Consider the following 23,916-nt stretch of genomic DNA (forward strand, 5'->3'; position numbering starts at 1 on the left):
AAAAATAGAATCCACCCAAAATCATATCAGATTAGAAAACAATTAGAACCCAATAATTATAGTAGGATAATAAATTCATTAGAAAAATAATATTTTACCGAAGCCAATTTTCTTGGCTTTGCTGCGGAAGCATTGCCTATCAAACAAAGAAAAAGGCAACACAAAACTAAAGTCGGTACCTTCAAACTTTTTAAGCTAATCCCGTACAAAATCACAACTAGAAGGAATGAGTCATAAAAATCCAATGCATGGAAACTAATTCCTTTTAAAGATCCATCCACAAAAACTAATTCCTTTTAAGTCAAATCCTTGAGCTTGTTCTGTGTCTCAGCGAAAGAAGAAATTGAATAGCTGCGGAAGCAAGAGGCTTTGAGAGAGAGGAAACGAAATAGAGAGAGAAAGAAATTAAAACTTATATTAAATGAGCCGCCGGTTGCGCACCGGTTTCACCACGCGGTTGTAAGAAGTATTTCTCCAGAATCATAGGGACCTTCGTTGAAAGTTCGTTTTCTTGGTTTACAAGCTTTTACAAATAAAGCGTGGTCAATTTTTTGGATCAAAGTGCCAAACAATTTTTTGTATCTCTTCTTTCTTTAAGCTAACTTTATCATTTTATTGTTTCAATTTTATAATCTTCTCAATTTAATTCTCCGTCAGACTTTCATTGACATGACACCCGACGTGCTTAGTTATGTACTACATATATAATTCAATTTTCTGTCTTCATTTTTTTCTTTTCTTTTTTTTTTTTTAAAAAAAAAAGTTTTTTATTTTGTTCTAAAAATATCTTAATTTCTTGGATCACGAAAAGGCCATTTGAATTTGATATCAGAAAATTGATTTATAAAGTTTTAGAGGCTACAAACTTCATTTATTTATTTTTTTAAAAAAAGTAAATATGATATTCATATAAGAAAATCTATTCTTTAATAGTAAATTTTATTTTTTTATCAAAATTATATTTAACATTATTCCTGATATAATTATCATCTAAAATGTTGCAGTCACATCATATCTGTATCCTCACGTTTCAGTGCTATTGATTGCTTTGAGTTAAATTGATATTAAAAAATATAAAATAAAAACCATATGCAAAAATAAAGAAACAGGGAAGCTTAGTTATGGGTGTACCCGCCCCGCGCCCCTCCTTGGACAGGGTCAACCCCTTCCCGCATGCACCCCTGCAATCCATCCCCACATCTCGGGGCGGGGCCGTCCGTTTCCATGACTAATCCAGCAAAAAAAAAAAAAAAAGTCAAACACACGATGAAACCATCTCAATATTGAACAAAGTTACAAAACCATTTCAAATCCACAACAACACATAAAAAAAAATAAAAAAAAAACAAAAAACAAAAAAAAAACAAAACTAGCAAAAAGAAATAACCAAAACACAATACATCTGCGAGGAATTTGAGGATCTAAGGAAAGAAAAAAAGAAAAAAACTTAAATGTCGTAAGATTTTTGCCGCGTCACCAGAGAAGAAAGAGGGAGTGGGTGGGAAGAGAGAAGATGCAGACATTGGTTGTGCCGCTACGACGACTATGAGAGGGAGAGAGTGCAATGACACAAAGAAGCAGTGAGACAAAGAGGAAAGAAGCAGATAGACAAAGAGGAAAGAAGGTAAGAGAGAGAGAGAGAAAGAAGGAACTGATTATCGGGGGATACTAAACTTAAATCCCTCAAAACAATGTTGTTTTGGCATTCATTTAAAAAAAAAATGAAGAAGAAGAAGAAGAAGAAGAAGAAGAAGAAAAGATTTCGTTATCAAAAAGACATCTTTTTGGTAACGAAATTTCTTTAAATATATATATGAGTAATTTTACATATAACTGTGAAATACGTAAACGCCACGTAATTGCTTTAAAAAGAGTGGGATCCACTATTAAAAAATTAATTTTTTTCATGTGGGTCTCATGTTTTATTCAGTTTTTTCAAAACGATTACGTGACGGTTGCATAATTGATGGTTGCAAATATCTTTTATATATATGTATATATATATATATATATATATACACACACATTTTGAGTTGGGCTTAGCCCAGCCTTGGGGGCTGGGTGGAGCAAGGCTGGGAGTAGCCCACCTCCCACCCTTGTTTCCCCTAAAGGGCGGGGTTGCCTGCGTCGCCCAGGCTAGATCGGGGCAGTGGATGGCAGGGTGGCGGGGGGAAAAGCCTCGCCGCCCAACCCCAAGCTCGGTTAAGAGGATTTCAAGTCTCTTTTTGTTTGGACACAAAAAGAAAGATCAATAGAAAAATAAAAATGTTGAATATAGTCGCCCAGTGTAACCGTTGGGGAGTCGACCACCAACGTGAAAAAATAAAAACGGTGTGTTTCATAATGCATGAATTGTTCCACAACGACGACCTCCCTCCCTTGGTCTTCCCACAAATGAACACAAAGTCCCTCGAAGCCCCCCTCCCACAGCCAATCTCTCGACTTGAATGCAAAGCAAATGTTTTTGGCACTATCTCTGCTGCTTTCCAGGTTGGTCTTATCCCCATTAATTACCATCTAAGATTTTTTCTATACCAAAGAATATTTTGTCTGTAATACCCATTTAGTCTTTGCCTTACCTTTTTTTCCCCTCTGATATAACCATGTTCTACGCAAGAAAAGTAGAAGAAGATTCATTCACCTTGATTTTCTCTGTGAGGAATTGGATTCCTCTTGAGTATTTTACGTCATGGGACACTACTTCGATGTTTTTCTTCTGATTTTGCAGGCTCATATATGGCAAGTACTGCATACTGTAGGCACTCTGGGCAAAAATTCCAGCTTCAGCATCCAGCTTCTTGGGCATGATCTCTCAATTCAAATTCAACACTAACATTATGGGATATCCATTAAAATAAATAAACAAAATATCCTCCACCACAGTCAATGAGCCCAGAATCCAAATTTTATAACCAAAAGATTGGACTTTTATTAGGGAAAGATCTCATATACTCCCAAAACACATTTCCATTAGATGCTTTGGATAGAACCCCGAAAAACAAAATGGAAATAAGAAATTCTAAGACCCTGGAACACTCAGTCTTGAGCCCAAAGACAGAAAAAGCAAATCAACAAAGAAAACACCCCTCTGGAGTTCTATACAAATCCACAAATTGAGCTAGAGAAGAACCATGAAGCAATAAAAATAAAACCAAATTGAGTCGGAGAAGAACCATAGAGCAGTAAAAATAGAACCACGGAGAAGACCGGAACCCACGAAGACGAAGACGAGACCCACGAAGATGTGACCCACACGAAGACCAAAATGCTCTCTTGAAGACGAAGACGAAGACTCTCACCCAGGAAGATCACTTCTTTGAAGAGCTCGTGCACTGTTTTCGTCTCTGAACTTTTTTTTTATTATTTTTGGCATTTCTATTTCTAGAGCTGGATCTATTTTCATCTATTTTTTCTTTTTTCCTTTTTTTTTTCCTTTATGTGGCAGGACGACATGGCAGGCGACTCTCTGCGATTGCATCTCCCAACTGTACATAGAAGAACTAATAAAAAAAAAAAAAGACTGAATGGACCTCAAAAGTTGTCATGGAACCAGTGGTCCTTGCGCAAAAGTGAGCCTAGAAATCACACATTAGACATTCCATCTCAATGGGGGGTGGTCGGTCCGCCGAATACTTGCTGTCAACACAACTAGACCCATTTTGGTGCTAAAGTGACACCACAAATTCATGAGTCATAGATTCCATTTTGACCCCCTCCATTATCACTGAAAATGCTATAACCCCACCTTCATTTCTTTTCTTTTTTATCAAACTGGAGTCTGACCAAAGTCTTTCAGTTGATAAAGATCTTTATTTTCATGGCGCCACGATCTCCATTTTCATAGCGATTTTGGTCACACTCCACGCTTTGTTCAATCGTAATCTCTTTGGCCATTGGCCTCCTATATCATTGGTCCCATTCAAGAGACATGTCATATTCAAGCTACTTTTGATTTATATTTTAAAATGAGAAGTCAATATTTAATCGGAATATTTTACTTTCAATATGAAAATGAGAGTTTCTTTTTCTAACAAGGTGCCTTCCCTAGTCGATTTAGATTATTATACGCATTATTATTGTTGTTGGGGGTAAAGGCCAAGCTATAATGTGGAAGACTGAGGTGATAGATGAAATATGGAGAGCATGACATGTTAAGGATATAATATAACTGATTATAATTAAATTAGTCACTTACCATTAACTTGAATTATTTCATACGGTATAGATGTTTGAATCTCGACTTACACTTTATTCTATTTAATTAAATATTGCATACACTTAAATGTGAGGAAAAATGTTAAAAATATAATGTAAATAATTAAATTAAATTCTTATTATTAGTTTAAGCCTTAGACTTTTTAGGACAAGTAAAAATTTCACAACTACGAAGAGGTGGGCTAAAGCAAATATGGGTGTGCATGTCTTCATGCGAACCAAACGAAGGAATGCAGCAAGTATTAAACGGAGATGTATGGTTCTATAAGGGCTGATTTGTTTACATAAAATTAGTATTGTTAATCTGGATTCTGGTCTGGAAATTCAGGCATACCTGAACCGGAATTCGGATTTCAAACTCGGGCCGGAATTCAGATGAATTCAGGTTAAATTTACAACCTGGTAACTCATTTTTTATTTTTTTTTCCCGAAGATTGAATGTTTTGATTTTTTTATTATTAATATGATAATGATGAGGTTTCCTTCCAAACCAATACCACAATCTGCAAGGCGCTTGCGGTTAGTTTGCCAATTTGGGTCACAACACTAGCAGTCATCAATGAGGCCGATTCCGCATGAGAAGTAGCCCAGTTTCCTCCTCTCAGTGCTGTTGCGGATGCTCCTGCCATATCAAACACATTTAATTCCCACCATTAACATCTACGAAGCTGTTCAAGGATTCCCAAATTTAATTTTGACACATTAAAAGCTGTTTTTGTATATCAATCATTTAAAACTCCAAACCTCATAATTATAACATTAATAATAATTTAAAAAAAAAACATTAAAACTGAAAAAAAAAAACATTGGGTTTAAACCGGGAACCGAACTGGGTTTTGGCCCGAATTTGTTCAGGGCCAGAATCCGGTTTCCTGGGTTCTAGACTGGACTGAGAAAAAATTCTATCCGATAAATTGTCATACACAAAACCAAACTATCTCATATCATTTCATCTCATTTAATTATTACAATTTTTAGAAATAAAATATAATAAATAATTCAATTTTTTTAAATTTCAAAATAAAAATTATATTATAACAATATTTTATACGACTTTTAATAAAACATCTCATCTCAACTAAACTGCATAATCAAACGAGAGCTAAACCATTGAATCGTAAGGAAGACTCCTCATGCAAAGGGAAATCCCAATTCCCAAATGTGCTATATACAGAATGTTGGATCCTTCGTCATTATACACATTTTTTTGACTCAACTAAAAATGTTCTCTATCTTTAGGATCTGTTTGGGAGTGTAGGAGTAAATAGAATTCTTAATTTATAAATTTTTATTTAAAAGCTCTACTATTACAAAATTGTTTACCATTTATTAAACATGCATTTAAAGTGCTTTTAAAGTTAATTATAGTAATTTTTTTTAAGTGATTGAATGACTTTTTATAAATTTATCAAGCATACTATTTTTTTTCTTTATGAAAGCTTTTAAACTATTAAAAACACTTTATAAACTTCAGACCCAAACATGCACTTATATCAGCTAGAGTCTCCACTAGGACCATCAAAACTTTTGCTTTCACTGCCTTGCAGGTTGGGAATTGACTCCTACCACAAGAATTTTTGTGGATGCCAATAGGATACTGCACTAACAATTTTAAATCTATCATTTAAATGAATAATACAATTTATGTATAGTTTGAAATCTCTGTATAGAAAATTGAGATGAGATGAGTTGGATGAAAGTTGAATAAAATATTATTAGAATTTTATTTCTTTAATATTATTTTTTTTTTTAAATTTGAAAATTTTAATTATTTATTATATTTTGTGTGAAAATTTTAAAAAATTATAATGACAATATAAAATGAGATGAACACTTCTTATATCTAAGCGGGACCTTATTTACACAACACAATTCATAAAAAACGAAAGGATTAGAAAAAGAAAGGACAAACCTATTACTTAATAAAAATGATATAAATATGACTATTTTCTAGATTTTACATAACTCTTTGACATAATAATAATAAATTTTTAATTTATTTCGTTTTTTATTTAAATTCTGATGAGTTTTAATTAAAAAATAATAATAAACTTAATTAAGAAATTATATTATGTAAAAAATTATAAAATAGTAGTTATTCTTCCATTACTTTAATCAGGAATATACTGAAGCGGCGTCGAACTTAGGCAAACCGAACCACGACCAACTGAATTTCCAAGCACAACCACGCATGTACACCGGCTCAGCCGCACCTACGAACTAACTACCAATTACCGAAACCTGGGACCAGTAGGTGTGGGACCATCACCATCTTCACTGACACGTCAACGGCTATATTTCTTATTTTTTTATAAAAAGTAATTTATACCTAATATTTTTTATCATATTTTACATAACTATATTTTAAATAAAAAATATTTTTATAAGACATTTTATAAAAATAACATTATTTTATAAAAATACCGTAAACGAGGGAGTTAGCTGGATCTCCAATACAAACAACGTGGCCGAAATTTTGAAGCGAGCTCGGAACTGAAACTAAAATTAAATTCCGTTAAATAAGGAGGCGTGGAATCCAAGCCCTTCTTTTCTTTCCTCCACTGCCTTCCCAGCGTATAAAAGGGTCCCCACCGGAGATTAAACAAGAAATCCTTGCACACGCAGAGAGAGAGAGAGAGAAAGGGAAGAACGTGGTCGAGATCCGGCGAGCTGCGTCGGGTTTCGCCCATTCTGTATTCAGATCCCCCCAGCCATATTGCTTCTAGGAACCCTTCTTTCCCGAGGAAAAACAAAACATGAAGGGGTCGTGTACTCTCGTGGCGTCGATGCTCGCCGCTTCCACCGTTGCCCTTCGCTCTTCTTCTTCTTCTGGAGATCCTGACCACCCTACCTTTGTTTATCCTTGCTCCAACGAGGTACGGTGATGTTTTATGGCATGATTATTGGAGTTTGAGAGCTCATTGCAAGCCACAATCTTTCTTTGTTACCTTGAAATCACCCAGTTTGTTTGCTTATTTCTTTGTTTGGTTCTCCGTTTCCTTCGTTTTCAAATTACTCCTTTCTCTGTCATTGTGTTTCGTTGAGAATATTGTTCAATGATTCAATCCTTTGTCATTTCATGCTATTATGAAAATTTGCTGATTCTTTAATTCTTTTTCCTCAATTAATTGTAATACGCAGAGATAAATCCAGAATATTCTGATCTGTTATATTCTGATATCTGATGTCTTTCCCAAATTTAATTTATTTATTTATTTTGTATTTATCAGGGGCTGTCTTCTTCTTCATCTTCGTTTTCGGGGAAAAACTGTGCACCAAATTCGCATCTTTCGTCAAATAAGGAGCAATTCGCCCCGAGATTCGACGGCCTAAGATTCATCGAGACCTTGGTCACTGCCCACAGATGAGATGGCCTTTTAAGCCGTGCCTTTTCTTTCTGCATATGGATTTACTATTCCCATTGGCTTCGTGATATGTAATTGGAAAATAACCAAGTTCTTTCTCGGCTCGTTTTCTTTTCTTGCTGGGTAGGGAGGGGTTGGGTAATTGACAGCTTAATATGCTTACTTCAACCCCAAAAATGTTGTTCTGGTCCCAATTTTTGTAAATCTCTTTGATTTGTAATTTAATTGACATTTGAACCTTATATTAAATTTATTATATGACCATTATCTGTACTTGAAGGCAATGATTTATTTTCCCTATTTTTTCTTCTGCCTTTTTTTTTTTTTTTTATGAATAAAAACTCTTTACTTTCTTGTGAGTTTGTCAATGGGGTGTAATGTGTTATCTTTCTTTGTACTAAACTTGAAATTTAGGCTTTGTTTAGATTATCAATCTATCTCAATTCATCATTATAATTTTTTTAAATTTTAACACAAAATATAATAAATAATTTAATTATTTTAAATTTTAAAATAATAATAATATTAAAAAATAATATTTTAAAATTCAATTTAACTTAATTCACTTCAACATCCAAGCTCAATCTTACTCATCCCTCTGACAAATTCTCCGAATTTGAACTCCAAATGAGAGTAGCTGTTAGGTGTTTGATTAAATGCTGGATCAGATGCAGGTGGTGGATAGAATATTAAATTTTTGAATAAATTCTTAAAAATAAGTTTCATAAGGTTTAGTTACAATCGTTAGTGTGTAAGTATTATTTAATTCTTTTAAAAAAATAAATAAATATAAAATTTATATGAATTTATATTTTAAATGACTGCACGATCTTTACATACTTTAAACTATATATAATATTATTCTTTCGTGAAAGTCCTAATATTCTATAAAAATATATTTGGACTAAAGGATTTTAGGGATGATTTTATTTGAGTTTGTGAATGAAAATCTTTATCAGATTTTTGTATTCGTTGTTTCAAACTTTCAACAAAATTCCCTTTGAAATATTCTTGCAGTGCTCTGGGACTTGGAGTAATTTTGGCCTTCAGCTCAACAACAGGGCTTGTTTGTGGAGCTAGATTATATGATAATTTTGTTAATAACAATAAGATAGTTTGTGAATAGTAGGGACATAGTTTGAGTTTAATTTTTTTTGAGTTTTGAGAAAAGAGAGAAAAAATTGAATAAAAAATATTATAAAGTTAAAATATTATAATAATATTATTTTATAATATTATTTTTGTTTGAAAATTTAAAAAAATTTGAATTATTTTTACTTTTTATTTGAAAATTTAAAAAAGTTTTAATTATTAATTTAAAAATTTTGTATTTGAATTATGTTTGGGAATAAGATGACAATGAAATGAGATTAGATAAAAATTTTGTGTCTCATCTAAGGTAACAAACTTGTCAAAGAATTAGGTGCAATAGTGAGATGAGATAGGAGAATATTATTTTTTTAATATTAATATTATTTTAAGATTTAAAAATATTAAATTATTTATTATATTTTATGTAAAAATTTAAAAAAATCGTAATAAAGATATGAGATTAAATGAGATAAAATAGCCTTATTGGTGAATATAAAGGAATATAAACGGAACCTTAGTTGTGAATATAAATAAATTACAATGAGATAGAAGTAGGAACTTGTATTAAAAAAATAAGAAATAAAGGAATATTCCCCTCACAAGTGTAATACAGGTACCATTAATTGTGAATAGAGAAATTCTATTTGTTGTTTTGTGTGAGAGGTTGTATGTATAGCATTGTTGATGAATGGGAATAAAAATGAAACAAGCATCATTTTAAAAATAATATTACTATAATTTAAATTTTTTTTTAAACATAACAGTATATATAGACTTGTATGAGCAGTCCTTAAATAGAGATTATGAGCAATGTTAGATACAGTCTCCATTCAGAGACTGTAATATAAGTCTAAGCTATTTTAATTTTAAAATTTTTTAAAATTATAAAATTATCCTTCTTAAAATGATGTTTTTTTTCATTTAATAATATACCTACACATAATCTCTACTTGAGAATTATAAATAGAATTTCTCAGAGATTATATATACACTAATTCTTGCGAATATGCCAAGTCATGAAAAAGAATATACCTGTTGGTGTTGGCTGCAGTTAAATAAGATCAGTTGTCGGAGATGATTAGCTGGCTGAATTGCTGATGGTTGCAAAAAGTTGTTACTTTGTTTAGAAGGTTAGTTGAAATAAGCACCTGCTTTTTATTCTTAATGTCACTATTAATTAAGAGAAAATATACTTACAACTGTAATTACGTAACTGTCGCGTAATCGTTTTAAAAAAAATAAATAAAACATGAGATCCACATAAAAAAAATTAATTTTTTAATAGTGAACCCTACTTTTTTTCAAAATGATTACGCGTCGGTTACGTACTTCACGGTTGTATATAGAATTACTCCTTAATTAATAACATAATTTTCTTATTATCTTAATTCTGAGGTATGGCAGTCATGACAATATGCGACTTTTACTAAGTTAATAACATCTGTTCTTTAATTCGCGTTTATATATATATGAGAGCGACAATAATTTAGCTATTTAGGTTCATGCATGGTTGTGGCCAACTGTACGGTGAACATTAACAAATATGTTTTTGTTTTGGTCAAACGTCTATCATCGCACCATCACTAACTATATGAACAGAAAGACAGCAGCCCTTATAATAGTTAGGCTACCATAATAGAGGCTACTCGGAATGAGACAACAAACAAAGGCTAATTACGTTTATATACAAATTTAAGAAGGAGAAGACATATGGTAGTAGTTGGTGGGCCGGAACCCATTGGAAAAACGCCTGTTTCATCAAGCAAAAATCTGTGTTGTGGTGGTGCATGTGGCTGGGTGGGGTGCTGTACCCACAACCACAAGGGCAATGACAATGACACTCTAAAATCTGTGTGGAGTGGACGTCTTCTTCACGTTACCTCTCAAAGGCATCCACGCCATTTCAAAACAAACTTCTCTGTGCCACAATATTATTACTGAAGGAAGAGGCCTTTGGAGTTTGGACTCCGACCTCGTTTTTGTTGGATTGGCAGTACAGCCACATGAGCTCTCTATTTGGAAAAATCAACCCAAGGGCTATTATAATTTATGATAGCTACCGCAAGAAGATCAATGGGCTGCACTCTGTTGATCAATTACGTGTAGGATCACAAAAGTTGATTAAACGACAGTGGTGTGTGTTTTTTTTTTTTTTTCTCGCTTCTCTTCTCTACCGTCCCTTTTAGTTTTTGGTCATTTATTGTTATTTAATTAATCGAAATAATTTTATATTTAAAAAACGTGTATAAAATCTCAGAGAAAGCTACTCTTAAACATGTCGTTTGTTGGTATCCTTAAAGTGGGACCCGCCCGAGGCGTTCCCACACCGTTCAGTTGATGTGAACCGCAAAGCAAGACATTACCTCTCGCTTTCTCCCCCCATTGTGATTTGTGACGTTGATAATTGGGAAAAAACAGGAAAATATCTACCTCCGGAAGGTTGGTTTGACACGTGAATGAATAATGACCTAAAGAATGTAGTATATTTTTTTATTTTCACTGACACCACGGAGCCTACAAACCCACGTGAATCACTGAATTAGAGGCCTGCATAGCAAATCTTTTGAGGTGCCTAGGAAATGAGAGAGAGAACTCAACCACCCAAATTTTGCCACGTTTCTTGGCACGACAATCTAGGTAGCATTACAAATGACACGTCTACGGTGAACACTCTTCTCGCCGGAAGCTAACCGACCTCCACATCTGTCAGCGCCCAAGGCAGGGAGAGATTTCCTCTTGCACTGAAGTTGGTAAGTACACACGTGATCAGGGGCCCCGCATCTAGGCCCCTAGCGGGGACGGTTGGCCAGGGAGCCCAATTCCATCTCGCACCGCATACATTTATATATGGAAAATGCTACATGCCCCGCTGAGGGCTCCCGCTGGACATGTAACATTTTTTTATCTATTTATTTTAGTTTTTTTAATATAAATATTATTAATAAGGAAAATGCTACTCATCCCGCACTAAGGTCCCGTTCGGCCATCCCGCTTGACGTGGCAATTAAAATATAAAGTGCAAAGCAATAAAATTAATAAGGGGCAGAGAAGAACGCACGCGGGCAGACTAACGCCCCCGCACCCGAGCTTCCTTCGCGAGCAGAGACCCCAGACCCCGTTCGGACCCAGACCCCGCGAGCAGAGAACCCGTTCCGACCCAGAGAGCGCGAGCAGAGAACCCGTTCCGACCTCATCTCCCTTACCTCCATCTCATCGCGCGAGCAGAGCTTCCTTCGCGAGCAGAGACCCCGCGCAGCGCGCGCAGAGCTTCCTTCGCGAGCAGAGACCCCGCGCAGCGGGCGCAGAGCTTCCTTCGCGAGCAGAGACCCCCAGCCCCACGAGTTCGAGCACCACCACTCTCGGCCATCTCTCCGTCGTCGGACCCAAGGTTTGTTTCCCTTTCTCAGTTTCCTGCAATTGATGTCCGAAGGCTTATTTTCGGTTTGGGTTTGTCTGGAATTCGTATTTTCTGCAGAGCTATGTTGTTATTATCTCAATGTATTGTACTAAGGAAGGGAAATAAAATAGAAAGATGAAGAAATTTGTGAAACAAGAAATTGCACTTTACATGTTTGTGCAAATGCTTGTGAAAACCGAATATCAAAATGGGTTGGGTAAATTAATTGCCGGGGGTGCTACTATATTTGTTATATATATATATATATATATATATATGCATGTTTGGAGATGTGGAAGTAGTGTTGATGATTTACATTTGAAAATGCTACTGTGATGGCGCCTGCTGTGATAATACACCCAAAATTGAAATTGTTTGAGAATAAGCTAGGCAGGCGTCTAGAGATTAATTTTAGCTAAGCTTGAGTACTTAGTAGTACTCAAGAGATACTAATATAACCAATTGTCGTAAGAAGATGCATCCTATTCTCTATCCTCGACCATGCATCTTACTGCAAAGTTTACAATGCAGTTCTTATTTATGGAACACTATCTGCTTTGGAGACTTGAGATTGGAACTTGACAACTTTGATATCAAGTTGTATTGCACCAAAAACCTCTGGTGGGCCTTACACTTAATTCAGAAAAACTCTGTGAGTTGAATGTAAAAATTAGTCTAGAAATTACTTGCCATCCTCCTGTTGGCATCTGCTGTATATATTATGACTAGGGATCCGAATCTCATCCTTTTCAAAACTCAATCAATGAGTGGCAACATGATTTTGATCTGGATCTAAATGCTATATCAGCAATGTTTATGCAATGTCTCCCCAATTATATATATATTTAGACCTGCAAAATCAGATGAGTTGCTTAACTTAAGGTTTATATCACATAAAAACTTGTGTCCCGGTATATAAAATATGAAACGCACGAGTGTTGACACCATCTCGTCCAACACAACATGGCATTAGCCAATCTATGCAGTTCAGCTAGCCTCTCTGGGAGACAAGAGGGCAGTGTCACTCTTAGTAGTAGTGGCATGTATATAATTTGAGCTGTCACTCTTAACGCTTTTCATCTTCAGTCATGTGATTTTCATTCAACTCCATGTATATTTGTTAATTTATTAGTTGATGTTAATTTATAAGCTAGATGTGTTGTCTACCATTTTTTCAATTAATGAAGAAAAGCATATCTGAACCCGAGCTATGTTGCCTCTTCCTGCACGAGACTAGATATTCTACAATGTCGGAAGCACGTAGTAGCACTAGCAATATCTCACGCTCAAAGAACACTTGTCAAAATGAATACCCAATATGCTTTTGTGGTATTAAAGCATGCAGACGAACTGCGCATACAGAGGATAATGACGGGCGTCAATTTTTCACGTGTCAAAACTTTCAGGTATCTCAAATCTAAATTTTGTTTGCTATAAAGTGAATGGTAATCCTTATTTCCTAATGTGTTGGCTGATTTTGCAGGCTGGGCATTCTTGCGGATATTTTTGTTGGTATGACCCAGAAATACCACCATATGGCAAGAAGAAAATCAACCGTTTGAAAAACGAAATTGAAAAAATACAACTAGCAATGGATGTCCAAACAACTCGACGTCGACTAGAAATAGAGATTGAGAGGCGCAAGAGAAATGTTGAGAGAGTCATTGTAATTTTAGTAATTTCAATGTCATGGATACTTTGTTTAGCCTTATTTTTTGGAGGAAATTCTAAGACAATATGTAATGTTTGAATATGTAATCTTTGAAATTAATTTCAATGTCATGGGTACTTTGTGTAGGCTTATTTTGAGGGAAATGCTAAGACAATATGTAATTTTTGAAGTTAATTTCAATGTTATGGGTACCTTGTTTAGGCTTGTTTTGAAGCAATTTCAATGACGATTACAAAAACAGATTCAATACAATCCCAATATTACATAAACATGATCTAAACACGTCAATACAAAAATAGGTTCAATAATATCCCAATATTACATAAACATGATCTAAACACGTCAATACAAAAATAGGTTCAATAATATCCCAATATTACAATATAAAATCCCAAGTACAAATTTGTCTCTTGGCAACTACCAATCAAAAATAACTGAAGTCTTGATGAAAAGCTTCCGTAATGTTGTCCTATAAAGGCATAAAAAATATTGTCAGTAGCAACACAATTCAGTAAAAAAATTATCAAAAGATTTTATTTTTACATTACCTGTGAGTGATGAGCAGTTGAAGGAGTTGAAAAAAATTCCGGCGCATGTGTCCAAACTTGACTTTGTTCATCCTAGTGTTGAAAGTATAAATTAAAAATAAATTAAAAAAATAACTACAAAAATATTCAAGACCAAGTGAATTGTAAATTTAGTATACAAAATTAATAAAAATGAACCTCAACTTGGTTGTTGTGCAATCGCCTTTTCGTACTCGATTTCTTAATACTCTTCTCAGCGGGGTGCACTTTTCTCTTAGACGGTGGTCTTCCCTTACTCCGAACTACCAAAGGACTAAGAACTCTAGGGGTTGAAGCCTCCGTCGAAGGAGCTGTATCAACTGTGTTGCTAGTGTCATGATCAGCGATACCAGGGTACTGTGTCTTCAACTGTTCTATCTGACTAATCAATTTAACACAACTGCTCTCAGCCTTTGAAGCATTGGAACACAGTTCATAGAAACAATTTTGGATCCTATCGTACCTTCGTGCATCGTCGATGCTAGTAGTGTCATAACTACTTTTCACGAAGGTGTATTTTCGCTTAATATCTTTTCTCCACCGATCCAAGATGTATTTTGATGGTATTGTATGTTGGCCCATTTGAGTTAATACACGGAGAGCGTGTCTACACAAAATACCCCTAAACTCAAATAACTTACAACTGCATTTCACATCAAGGGGATCTTGATCAACTTCCACATTAAATGTTACACGTTTTAATAAGTCATTACCAACTTGAATCTCATCCACAACAACGAACATATATCTACCATCCTCACACCCCATCTCCTTAGTAGTCAAATATAAAAATCCTCGCAATTCCTCTTGTACCTCTTTGAATTTAGTAAGAGTATATGCACTTTGAAATTGCTTCTCAAGAGGATAGCGACTGATGCAAGGAATGTCCGTGTTAAAGGAATTAAAGTTAGCAATTGCTTCATTCTCTACCTTCCTCCTAAGGGCCGAATCATACTGGTCAACAAATTGCTTCAGAGTAGTTCTAGAGTGAACATAGTCGTCAAAAAATGCATTCATTCCTTCACTTCGCTGTGTGGTAGACATTCCTGCCCAGAATGTGTCTCTAACATAGGCCGGCACCCAATAATGTCGATCACTATACAGTGATACTAACCATGCATTCTCATGCAAATCATATGTATCGAGCATACGGCACCAATGTTCATCAAACTCATGCTGACTGAAAGAGTCATATACGCATCTATGTATGGTACTCTTTATTTCCCCGTATCGACAATGTGAGCCAAATTTCTCAGGAAGTTTTTTCATTATATGCCACAAGCAGAATCGATGCCTAGAAGTTGGAAACACCCTCGATATTGCAATTTTCATGGCCTTGTCTTGGTCTGTGATGATTGCGTTTGGCGGTTGGTTATTCATACACTGCAACCATGACTGAAACAACCACTCAAATGTATCTGCGTCCTCATTGGATATCAATCCGCAACCGAGTAGGATTGACTGTCCATGGTGGTTCACACCCACAAACGGTGCAAAAGGCATTTTATAAGCATTAGTGAGATATGTTGTATCAAATGTAATAACATCCCCGAATGATTCATACACAGCTCTACTCCGAGCGTCTGCCCAAAACACATTCTTCAACCGCATTTCATTGTCAACGTCAATCTTATAATAAAACTCCGGATTTCTTTTTTGCATATCTTCGAAATAGTTACATAGAGCTACACCACCTCCAACCCCGAGGCGAAGTCGTCGTGCTTTGTCAATGTAGTTTCGACACTCCTTCTCCCCGAATGCGCAATTCTCATAACCCCCCGCCTCAACAACCAAAGACTTAAAATTTTTGGACAACCTTATACCTGCCTCGTCATTTATTTCAAGCCTCTTGGCAACACGAGCATCAACCTTCTTAAAGCATCTAAAATGTCTTGCCTTCCCCGGACTACAGGCGTGGACGTGATCCAATATCACCTTAGATATAGTATATCCACCTCCAACATTTAATACCGCATTAATTCTAGCCTTACATCCCATCTTTACAGTTTGTCTTGGTTTCATAACATTGGCAACCGTACTCTTCGATGTGCCTCCTCGCGCGCATGCCAAGCAAAACCATCTTACTGTCCCATCGTCATCCTGTCTAATATTCCTTTTGGATACCCCAAACCCTTTCTTCTTACCATACTTCATATAATAAGCATGCACTTCTTCTACAGATGAAAATTGCATTCCAACCGTAGGTTCTTCAATTGTTTCATCACTTCCAATCTCCTTATCAATTTCTACCTCATCACACTCATTATTTGAAAATTCTATATCGGCATCCATTGCAACGTTCAAATTCTCTGCAAATATAAAACATGTGAAACAAGGATATTAAAATAAAGCATTTGGCATAAGTCTTGAAATTCATCACATCAGCTATTCTATCTACTGATCAGCTATTCTCCACAACTTATTAAACTTGAATAAAATAAAAATATTACATTCAGCCAAGTATCTATTGTATAATAAAATAGCATAGGGAGATCAAGACTTTTTCTTTTTCATTTTTAATCAAGTTGTGTTCATCATTGACCACAATCTGTGTAATGACAATCTGTGTAAATGCATTGATGCTGAACAGAACCACTACGGAGAATTAGTGAGATATATTGATTTTCGGTTTTCACAAGCATTTACACAAACATGTAAAGTGCAATTTCTTATTTCACAAATTTCTTCATCTTTCCATTTTATTTCCCTTCCTTAATACAATACATTGAGATAATATAATAACAACATAGCTTAGAACATACGAATCCCAAACAAACCACAAAAAAAAAAAAAAAAAAAAATCTAATAAACCTTCGGACATGTTGCAGTGGGAAACAGCAATGCTGGGAACTCGGGAACTGCTGGGAAACAAATCCTTGGGTCCGACGACGGAGAGATGGCCGAGAGTGGTGGTGCTCGAACTCGTGGGGCTGGGGGTCTCTGCTCTCGAAGGAAGCTCTGCTCGCGCTGCGCGGGGTCTCTGCTCGCGAAGGAAGCTCTGCTCGCGCGATGAGATGGAGGTAAGGGAGATGAGGTCGGAACGGGTTCTCTGCTTGCGCTCTCTGGGTCAGAACGGGTTCTCTGCTCGCGGGGTCTGGGTCCGAACAGGGTCTGGGGTCTCTGCTCGCGAAGGAAGCTCGGGTGCGGGGGGGTTAGTCTGCCCGCGTTGGGGGGGGGGGGGTTAGTCTGCCCGCGTGCGTTCTTTCTCTGCCCCTTATTAATTTTCTCTATATTTTAATTGCCACGTCGAGCGGGATGGCCGAACGGGACATTAGTGCGGGATGATCAGCAGCGTCCTATTAATAATTTTAAATGTTTTAAAAAATAAAATAATAATTATAATATTATTAAAAAATATTTTTTTAATCAAGAAATAGAATAAAAAATAATATTTATTTTACTTCGTGATTAAGGAAGTATTTTTTAATAATTTTTTTTTACTTTCTGATTAAGAAAGTGTTTTTTAATGATATTTTAAATTTATTTTATTTTTTAAAAGTGTAAAAAAAATCTATATAAAAAATAAATTAAAAAAATACACATAAAAGAGTACATATTAAGCCCAATAGGAACCCAGCGAAGCTGTAGCATGTCCATTTTAAATATTTAAAAAAATCATAATATTATTAAAAATACTTTCTTAATCATGAAGTAAAATAAAAAATTATAAAAAAATATTTTTTATTTTACTTCGTAATTAAGAAAATATATATTTTTTTACTTTCTGATTAAAAAAATATTTTCTTAATAATATTTTAAATTTATTATTTCTTTAAAATATTAAAAAATGTTAAAAAATCTATATAAAAAATTATTTAAATAAAAAATATATAAAATAATCCTACAGCCCCCAGCGGGAGCCCCCAGCGAGGGCTGTAGCATCACCCTTTATATATTTATATATATATTATATATAAATATTTTATAAATTATGTATATATAAATATATATTATAATTTGTTAAACTTATTCATAAAAATATCTATTGATAAATTTAAAAATTACATAGTTTAAAAATTAATACATTACAATTTATACAAAATATTACATATTTTTTAAATTATAGTCATATTTACAAAATTTAAATTTATAACTTAAGTTTAAAAATATATTTTTAATTACTTTTGTACTTAGAAATAATTTTTAAATTAAATAAAATGTAGTATTTTTATTTTAAGTAAAAGGAGGCGGGCGGATTGGGAATCCGCCCCGCACCCGGCCTACCGGGGCGAGGGACGGGGGTGAAAACCCCACACCCGCCCCATGAGCACCCCTAATTTATGGGTTCTAGTTTCTCTATAATGTGTTCTATCCGTCGATGCTGTTAGGAAAATCAACACAACAGAATGAATAAAAGCGAAAATAAAATAGCACACTCACGCACTCAGTGACACCAAGAATTTAACGTGGTTCGGCAACTACCTACATCCACAGAAAAGAGCTTCACTAATAAATAGTGAAACATAAAAAAATTTTACAGAGGAGGAGGAGGATCATACTCCACTCAACTCAACTCTCTTATTTTCTCTCAAAGCTCTCTGGGCTCTTTCTTTTTCTTTTTCTCCTTGGGTGTATCTGAGGATGCATTTAATATGCATTCAATAGATAACTGCAAATGCAGTTACCCGCTGAGCAAAAAGCAGCCATTGTGGACTGCTTGCTTGGGCAGAGATTTCAACAATTCTCTCCCTCCATGCCCATTTACCTAGATGCTATCCATTACAGCTATGTCTCTGCATAGCTCAAGCTTCTCACTTGTAACCACCTTCGTCAGCATGTCTGTTGGATTCTCTTTCGTATGAATTTTCAAAAGTTTCAACAGCTGTTGTTCCATCGCTTTGCGTATCCAATGATAGCAGATGTTAATATGCTTGGTGCGGGAATGATACATTGAATTCTTGCTCAAGTCTAGAGCATTTTGACTATCACAATGTACCTTGTAGTGGGAATGATACATTGAATTCTTGCTCAAGTCTAGAGCACTTTGACTATCACAATGTACCTTGTAGTCTTCTTGATTATCCCCTAGTTCTTGGAGAAAGTGCTTCATCCAAAACATCTCTTGCAATGTACTATGCCTCTGTTGTATATAAAGCAATACACTTATGCAATTTGGACTGCCAAGAGACAACTCCTCTTGCAAAGGTGAAGAGAAATTCTAAGGTAGATTTCCTGCTATCTAGATCTCCTCTCATATCTGAATCTATGTAGCCTTCTAAAACTGGTTTAGCTCCCTTAAAAAACAAGCACATCTTCGATGTACCTTTTAGGTACCTGAGAATCCACTTGACTGCTACCCAATGATCATTTCTTGAATTTGAAAGGAATATGCTCATCATACCTACAACATGAGTAATATCTGATTTGGTACAAACCATTGCATACATCAGGCTTCCTACTGCTGAAGAATAGAGGACTGCTTCCATTTCTTCAATCTCTTTCTTTGAAGAATGACACGAGCTCTTGCTCAAATTGAAGTGGTTAGCAAGTGGAGTATTGACTGGCTTAGCATCTCTCATGTTGAAACGTCTAATAACCCGTTCAACATATTTTTGTTGTGATAGTCACACCCTTTTGGCTTTCCTATCACGAATAATCTTCATGCTCAAAATTTGCTAAGCTGGGCCTAAATCCTTCATGTCAAAGGACTTGGATAGTTCATTCTTTAGTTTGTTAATCATGTACCTATTCTCACCAATGATTAACATATCATCAACGTAAAAAAGGAGTATGACAAACTTGTCATTCTGGAATTTTTGAACATAGACACACTGATCTGCAACAAGTCTCTTGTAACCATGACTCATTATGAATGAGTCGAACTTCTTGTACCATTGCATCGGCGCTTGCTTGAGGCCATAAAGACTCTTCTTTAGCTTGCAGACTAAGTGACCTTTCCCTGGAGCTTCAAACGCTTCTGGTTGCTCCATATAGATTTCCTCCTCCAAATCTCTATGAAGAAAGGATGTCTTCATATCCATCTATTCAAGTTCTAAATTCAAACTGACTACCAATCCGAGTATGACTCGGATTGACATCATTTTCACCATCGGAGAAAATATCTCGTCAAAGTCGATTCCCTTCTTCTGCTGGAATCCTTTGACAACCAATCTGGTATTATGCTTTGTCAGCTTTTCTTGGCCATCTTTATTCAGCTTGAACACCCATTTGTTCTTCAGGGCTTTCTTTCCTTCAGGAAGTTTCACCAACTTATAGGTCTGATTTTTCTGCAAAGAACACATCTCTTCTTGCATTGCCTGCACCCATATGCTTCTATCAACATGAGTTTGAACTTCCTGGAAGCTCTCCGACTCCCCCTCATCAGTAAGTAGAATATAGTCTGCTTCCGAATATCTCATCGACGGAATCAATAGGCAATTGAGTTTCATCAACCAAAAGAGGTTCATCATCATCTAACCTTGTGGTGGTACACCAGCTTCTGGTGGAGAGGGTTTTTGCTCTCCCTGCTCGATACCTTGAGCTTCTTCTTCTGCTTCTGGATCTCGATCCTGCATATCCTCATTGTATGTGGCAAACTGTAATGGTGCAGGATCTAGAGTATAGGAACTAAGCTCTACTGACATCGAGGAAGCTTCAGTTCCTATGTGCTGGTTTTCATGGAACACAACGTCCATACTTCTGACAATTCTCTTTGTCATTGGATCGCATAACTTGTATCCGAATTCTTCATCTCCATATCCAACAAAGATATATGGAGTTGACTTGACATCGAGCTTCTGTCTTAGCTCCTTGGATATGTGTGCAAAGGCTTTGCACCAAAACACTTTCAAGTGAGAGTAAGAGACATCTAGGAACTTCAAATTCCAGTGGCGCAGAAGGTGATATGTTGATCAAATAACATACAGCACGAACAACTTCACTCCAAAATGGCTTTGGTAACTTGGCCATACTGAGCATGCATCTTGTTCTTTCCATAATGGTCCGATTCATTCTTTCGGCTACACCATTGTGCTAAGGGGTATATGAGATCGTCTTCTCATCTTGAATATTGCGATCAACGCAGTATGCAACGAACCATTTGGAAATATATTCTCCTCCATTGTCTATTCGTAGGCACTTCAACTTCTTTCCCGTCTCTCTTTTCACTAGGGTGTGGAAGCTTTTAAAGTGTTCGAAGAACTAATCCTTTGATTTCAAAACATATACCCAGACCTTTTGTGAAACATCATCAATAAATGTCACGAAATATATGTTACCTCCTAATGACTCTTCTTCCATGGGACCACAAAGTGTACCAGACTCAACAACTCTGAACTTCTCTTAGTAGAGGAATTAAACGAGACTCTACGTTGTTTGCCAAATAAACAGTACTCATAAGGGTTTAACGATGTTCCTTTGGCAACTTTGATGAGTGCCTTCTTCACAAGTGTATCAAACCCTTTCTCACTCATGTGTCCGAGTCTCTTATGCCACAGATTTGGTGATGCCTCGTCTTCCGCTGCATTGAGACTATAAAAAACGATCTTCACATGGGTCTTGTACAACGTACTGTAAATATGTCCTTAGGCTACAACCATGACACCTTGTGATAGTTCCAAGTGCTTTTGCTGAAATAGCTGTCATAGCCCTATGGATCAAGAGCTGTTCCAGAAATCAAGTTGAGCCGAAGGTCAGGAATGTGTTGAACATCCTTCAACACCATGGTGCAACCAATGTTGGTTTTTATCTGCACTTCGCCAACTCTCACAATCTTCGAGAAACTGGCATTCCCTATCCTTATTTTACCAAAGTCTCATGCTTTGTACATAGTGAAAAATTCACTATGGGAAGTGGCTCGAAAGAGTGACATGAGTTTCACCATCTTCTTTCTTCAGCTTACTATTTTGACCTTATTCCCTTAAAAATTTGTGGCAGTGTCTCCTCATGTGACCTTCTTTGCCACAATAGTAACACTTCATGTTACCCGTCTGCTAGTTCCTGCTACTGCTGGACCTTCCACGTGGCTGAGACTTCCCTCTGTTTCTGCCTCCACTTCTCCCTCTATCATTACCTTGAGACCTTTCTCTACTCTTGCTGATAAGGACATCAGATTGATTCATGCTCGTCTCTTTTCGTCTGGGCTCCTCATTGAACAAGGCATCCTTAACCATCATCATGGTAAGTTTACTATCTGGAGTAGAGTTACTTAGGGAGATCACCAGTGTCTCCCAACTGTCTGGTAATGAACTGAGTAGTAGCAAGGTTTGTTATTCATCACCAAGATTCAGCTTGACGGACCCGAGCTGGTTAAATAGGTTTTGAAACTCGCTAGTGTGCTCGGCAATAGAGGTGTCGCTCTTCAACTTCAAGTTAACGAGCCATCTCATCAAGAGGACCTTGTTTCGAGCAGTCTTAGGTTGATACATATCCTCTAACTTTTTTCTAGAGGTTATATGCATCTGTCTCTTGGGCCACGTGGTGAAGGACACTATGGTCGATCTATTGTCTGATCTGACTGATAGTCTTCTTGTGCATCTTATTCCACACTTGATATGTAAATTCATCTAGCTTCTTTCCTTTATTTTTCAAGGGGTTAGACAGATCTTTACAGTTCAAGCGATCCTCCATCTGAGGTCTCCAAAGACTATAGTTTGAGGCAGTCGGCTTTAGCATGGTGCAAGATGTTGAATCCTCCATGGATTTAGACTGATTCTAAATACAAAATGCAAGTACAGGATCTTCGAGGTGGAATATCACAAAACAGATAGCACCGTTGTGTCCGAAATGCCTAATTTTGTTGGAAACGAGCCTTGTTTCATCAAAATCAGACTTAGATAGCACAATCAATGAGCAAAAAAAACAAAACAGGAATTCTGTCACGCGTGCAGTGCGTGCGACGGAAAAAATGTTTAGGTGCGTGTACGTCATGCGCCGAAACTCTCTGGAGTGCGTGTGGCACGTGGAAGAGTGTGGGATTCAGCACCTCGGTGCATGTGCGGTGCGTGGCGAGAGTGGGCTCACTCTCCGATCTTCAGGCGGCGCGTGGGGGAGCGTGCAGCGTCCGTCCAGCCTCTTGTTTTCATGGCTTTTCTTGTCTTGATGAGACGAACACAGTGGTATACTCAGATTTGCAAACTAAGCAACACACTAAAACCGAGTTTTCTGTAAAAACTATTTCCAACAATCGCTCTGATACCACTTGTTGGGAAAATAAACACAACGGAATGAATAAAAGTAAAAATAAAATAGCACACCCACGCACTCAGTGACACCAAGAATTTAATGTGGTTCAGTAATTGCCTACATCTATAGAAAAGAGCTTCACTAATAAATAGTGGAACATAAGAAAATTTTACAGAGGAGGAAGATCACACTCCACTCAACTCAACTCTCTTATTCTCTCAAAGCTCTCCGGACTCTTTCTCTTTTCTTTTCTCCTTGGGTCTGGGAGGCGAACATATATAGCCTACCTATATGGATGTATTTAATATGCATTCAATAGGTTACTGCAAATGCAGTTACCCGCTAAGCAGCAAGCAGCCATTGTGGACTGCTTGCTTGGGCAGGGATTTCAACAGATGCTATCCGAAATGACACTTCTTCGGTGAACAATTATCCAAACCAAAAATAATAGTTTGTTATGATTCTCAAAGTAAAATATTCAGGTTT

At 36.2% G+C, this 23,916-nt stretch overlaps 1 protein-coding gene and 2 long non-coding RNA genes across 3 annotated transcripts; 2 read left to right on the forward strand and 1 right to left on the reverse strand.

The window, feature by feature from the left end:
- The first annotated feature begins 6,687 nt into the window (after positions 1 to 6,687).
- Positions 6,688 to 7,878, forward strand: LOC118344546. Its single transcript, XR_004798360.1, has 2 exons — positions 6,688 to 7,091; positions 7,446 to 7,878. It is a non-coding gene; the product is annotated as an uncharacterized LOC118344546 (long non-coding RNA).
- Positions 7,879 to 12,018: 4,140 nt separating this feature from the next.
- Positions 12,019 to 13,754, forward strand: LOC108984627. The gene is made up of 3 exons (XR_004798446.1): positions 12,019 to 12,060; positions 13,307 to 13,475; positions 13,553 to 13,754. It is a non-coding gene; the product is annotated as an uncharacterized LOC108984627 (long non-coding RNA).
- Positions 13,755 to 14,451: 697 nt separating this feature from the next.
- LOC108988305 (protein FAR-RED IMPAIRED RESPONSE 1-like) lies at positions 14,452 to 16,599 on the reverse strand. The gene has a single exon (XM_035687726.1). It carries the CDS (start codon positions 16,597 to 16,599, stop codon positions 14,452 to 14,454), a length of 2,148 nt encoding a protein of 715 aa, XP_035543619.1.
- Between the last annotated feature and the right edge of the window lie 7,317 nt (positions 16,600 to 23,916).

The sequence above is a fragment of the Juglans regia genome, chromosome 2 (genome assembly GCF_001411555.2).
Source record: "Juglans regia cultivar Chandler chromosome 2, Walnut 2.0, whole genome shotgun sequence".
In the NCBI taxonomy this organism is placed as follows: Eukaryota; Viridiplantae; Streptophyta; class Magnoliopsida; order Fagales; family Juglandaceae; genus Juglans; species Juglans regia.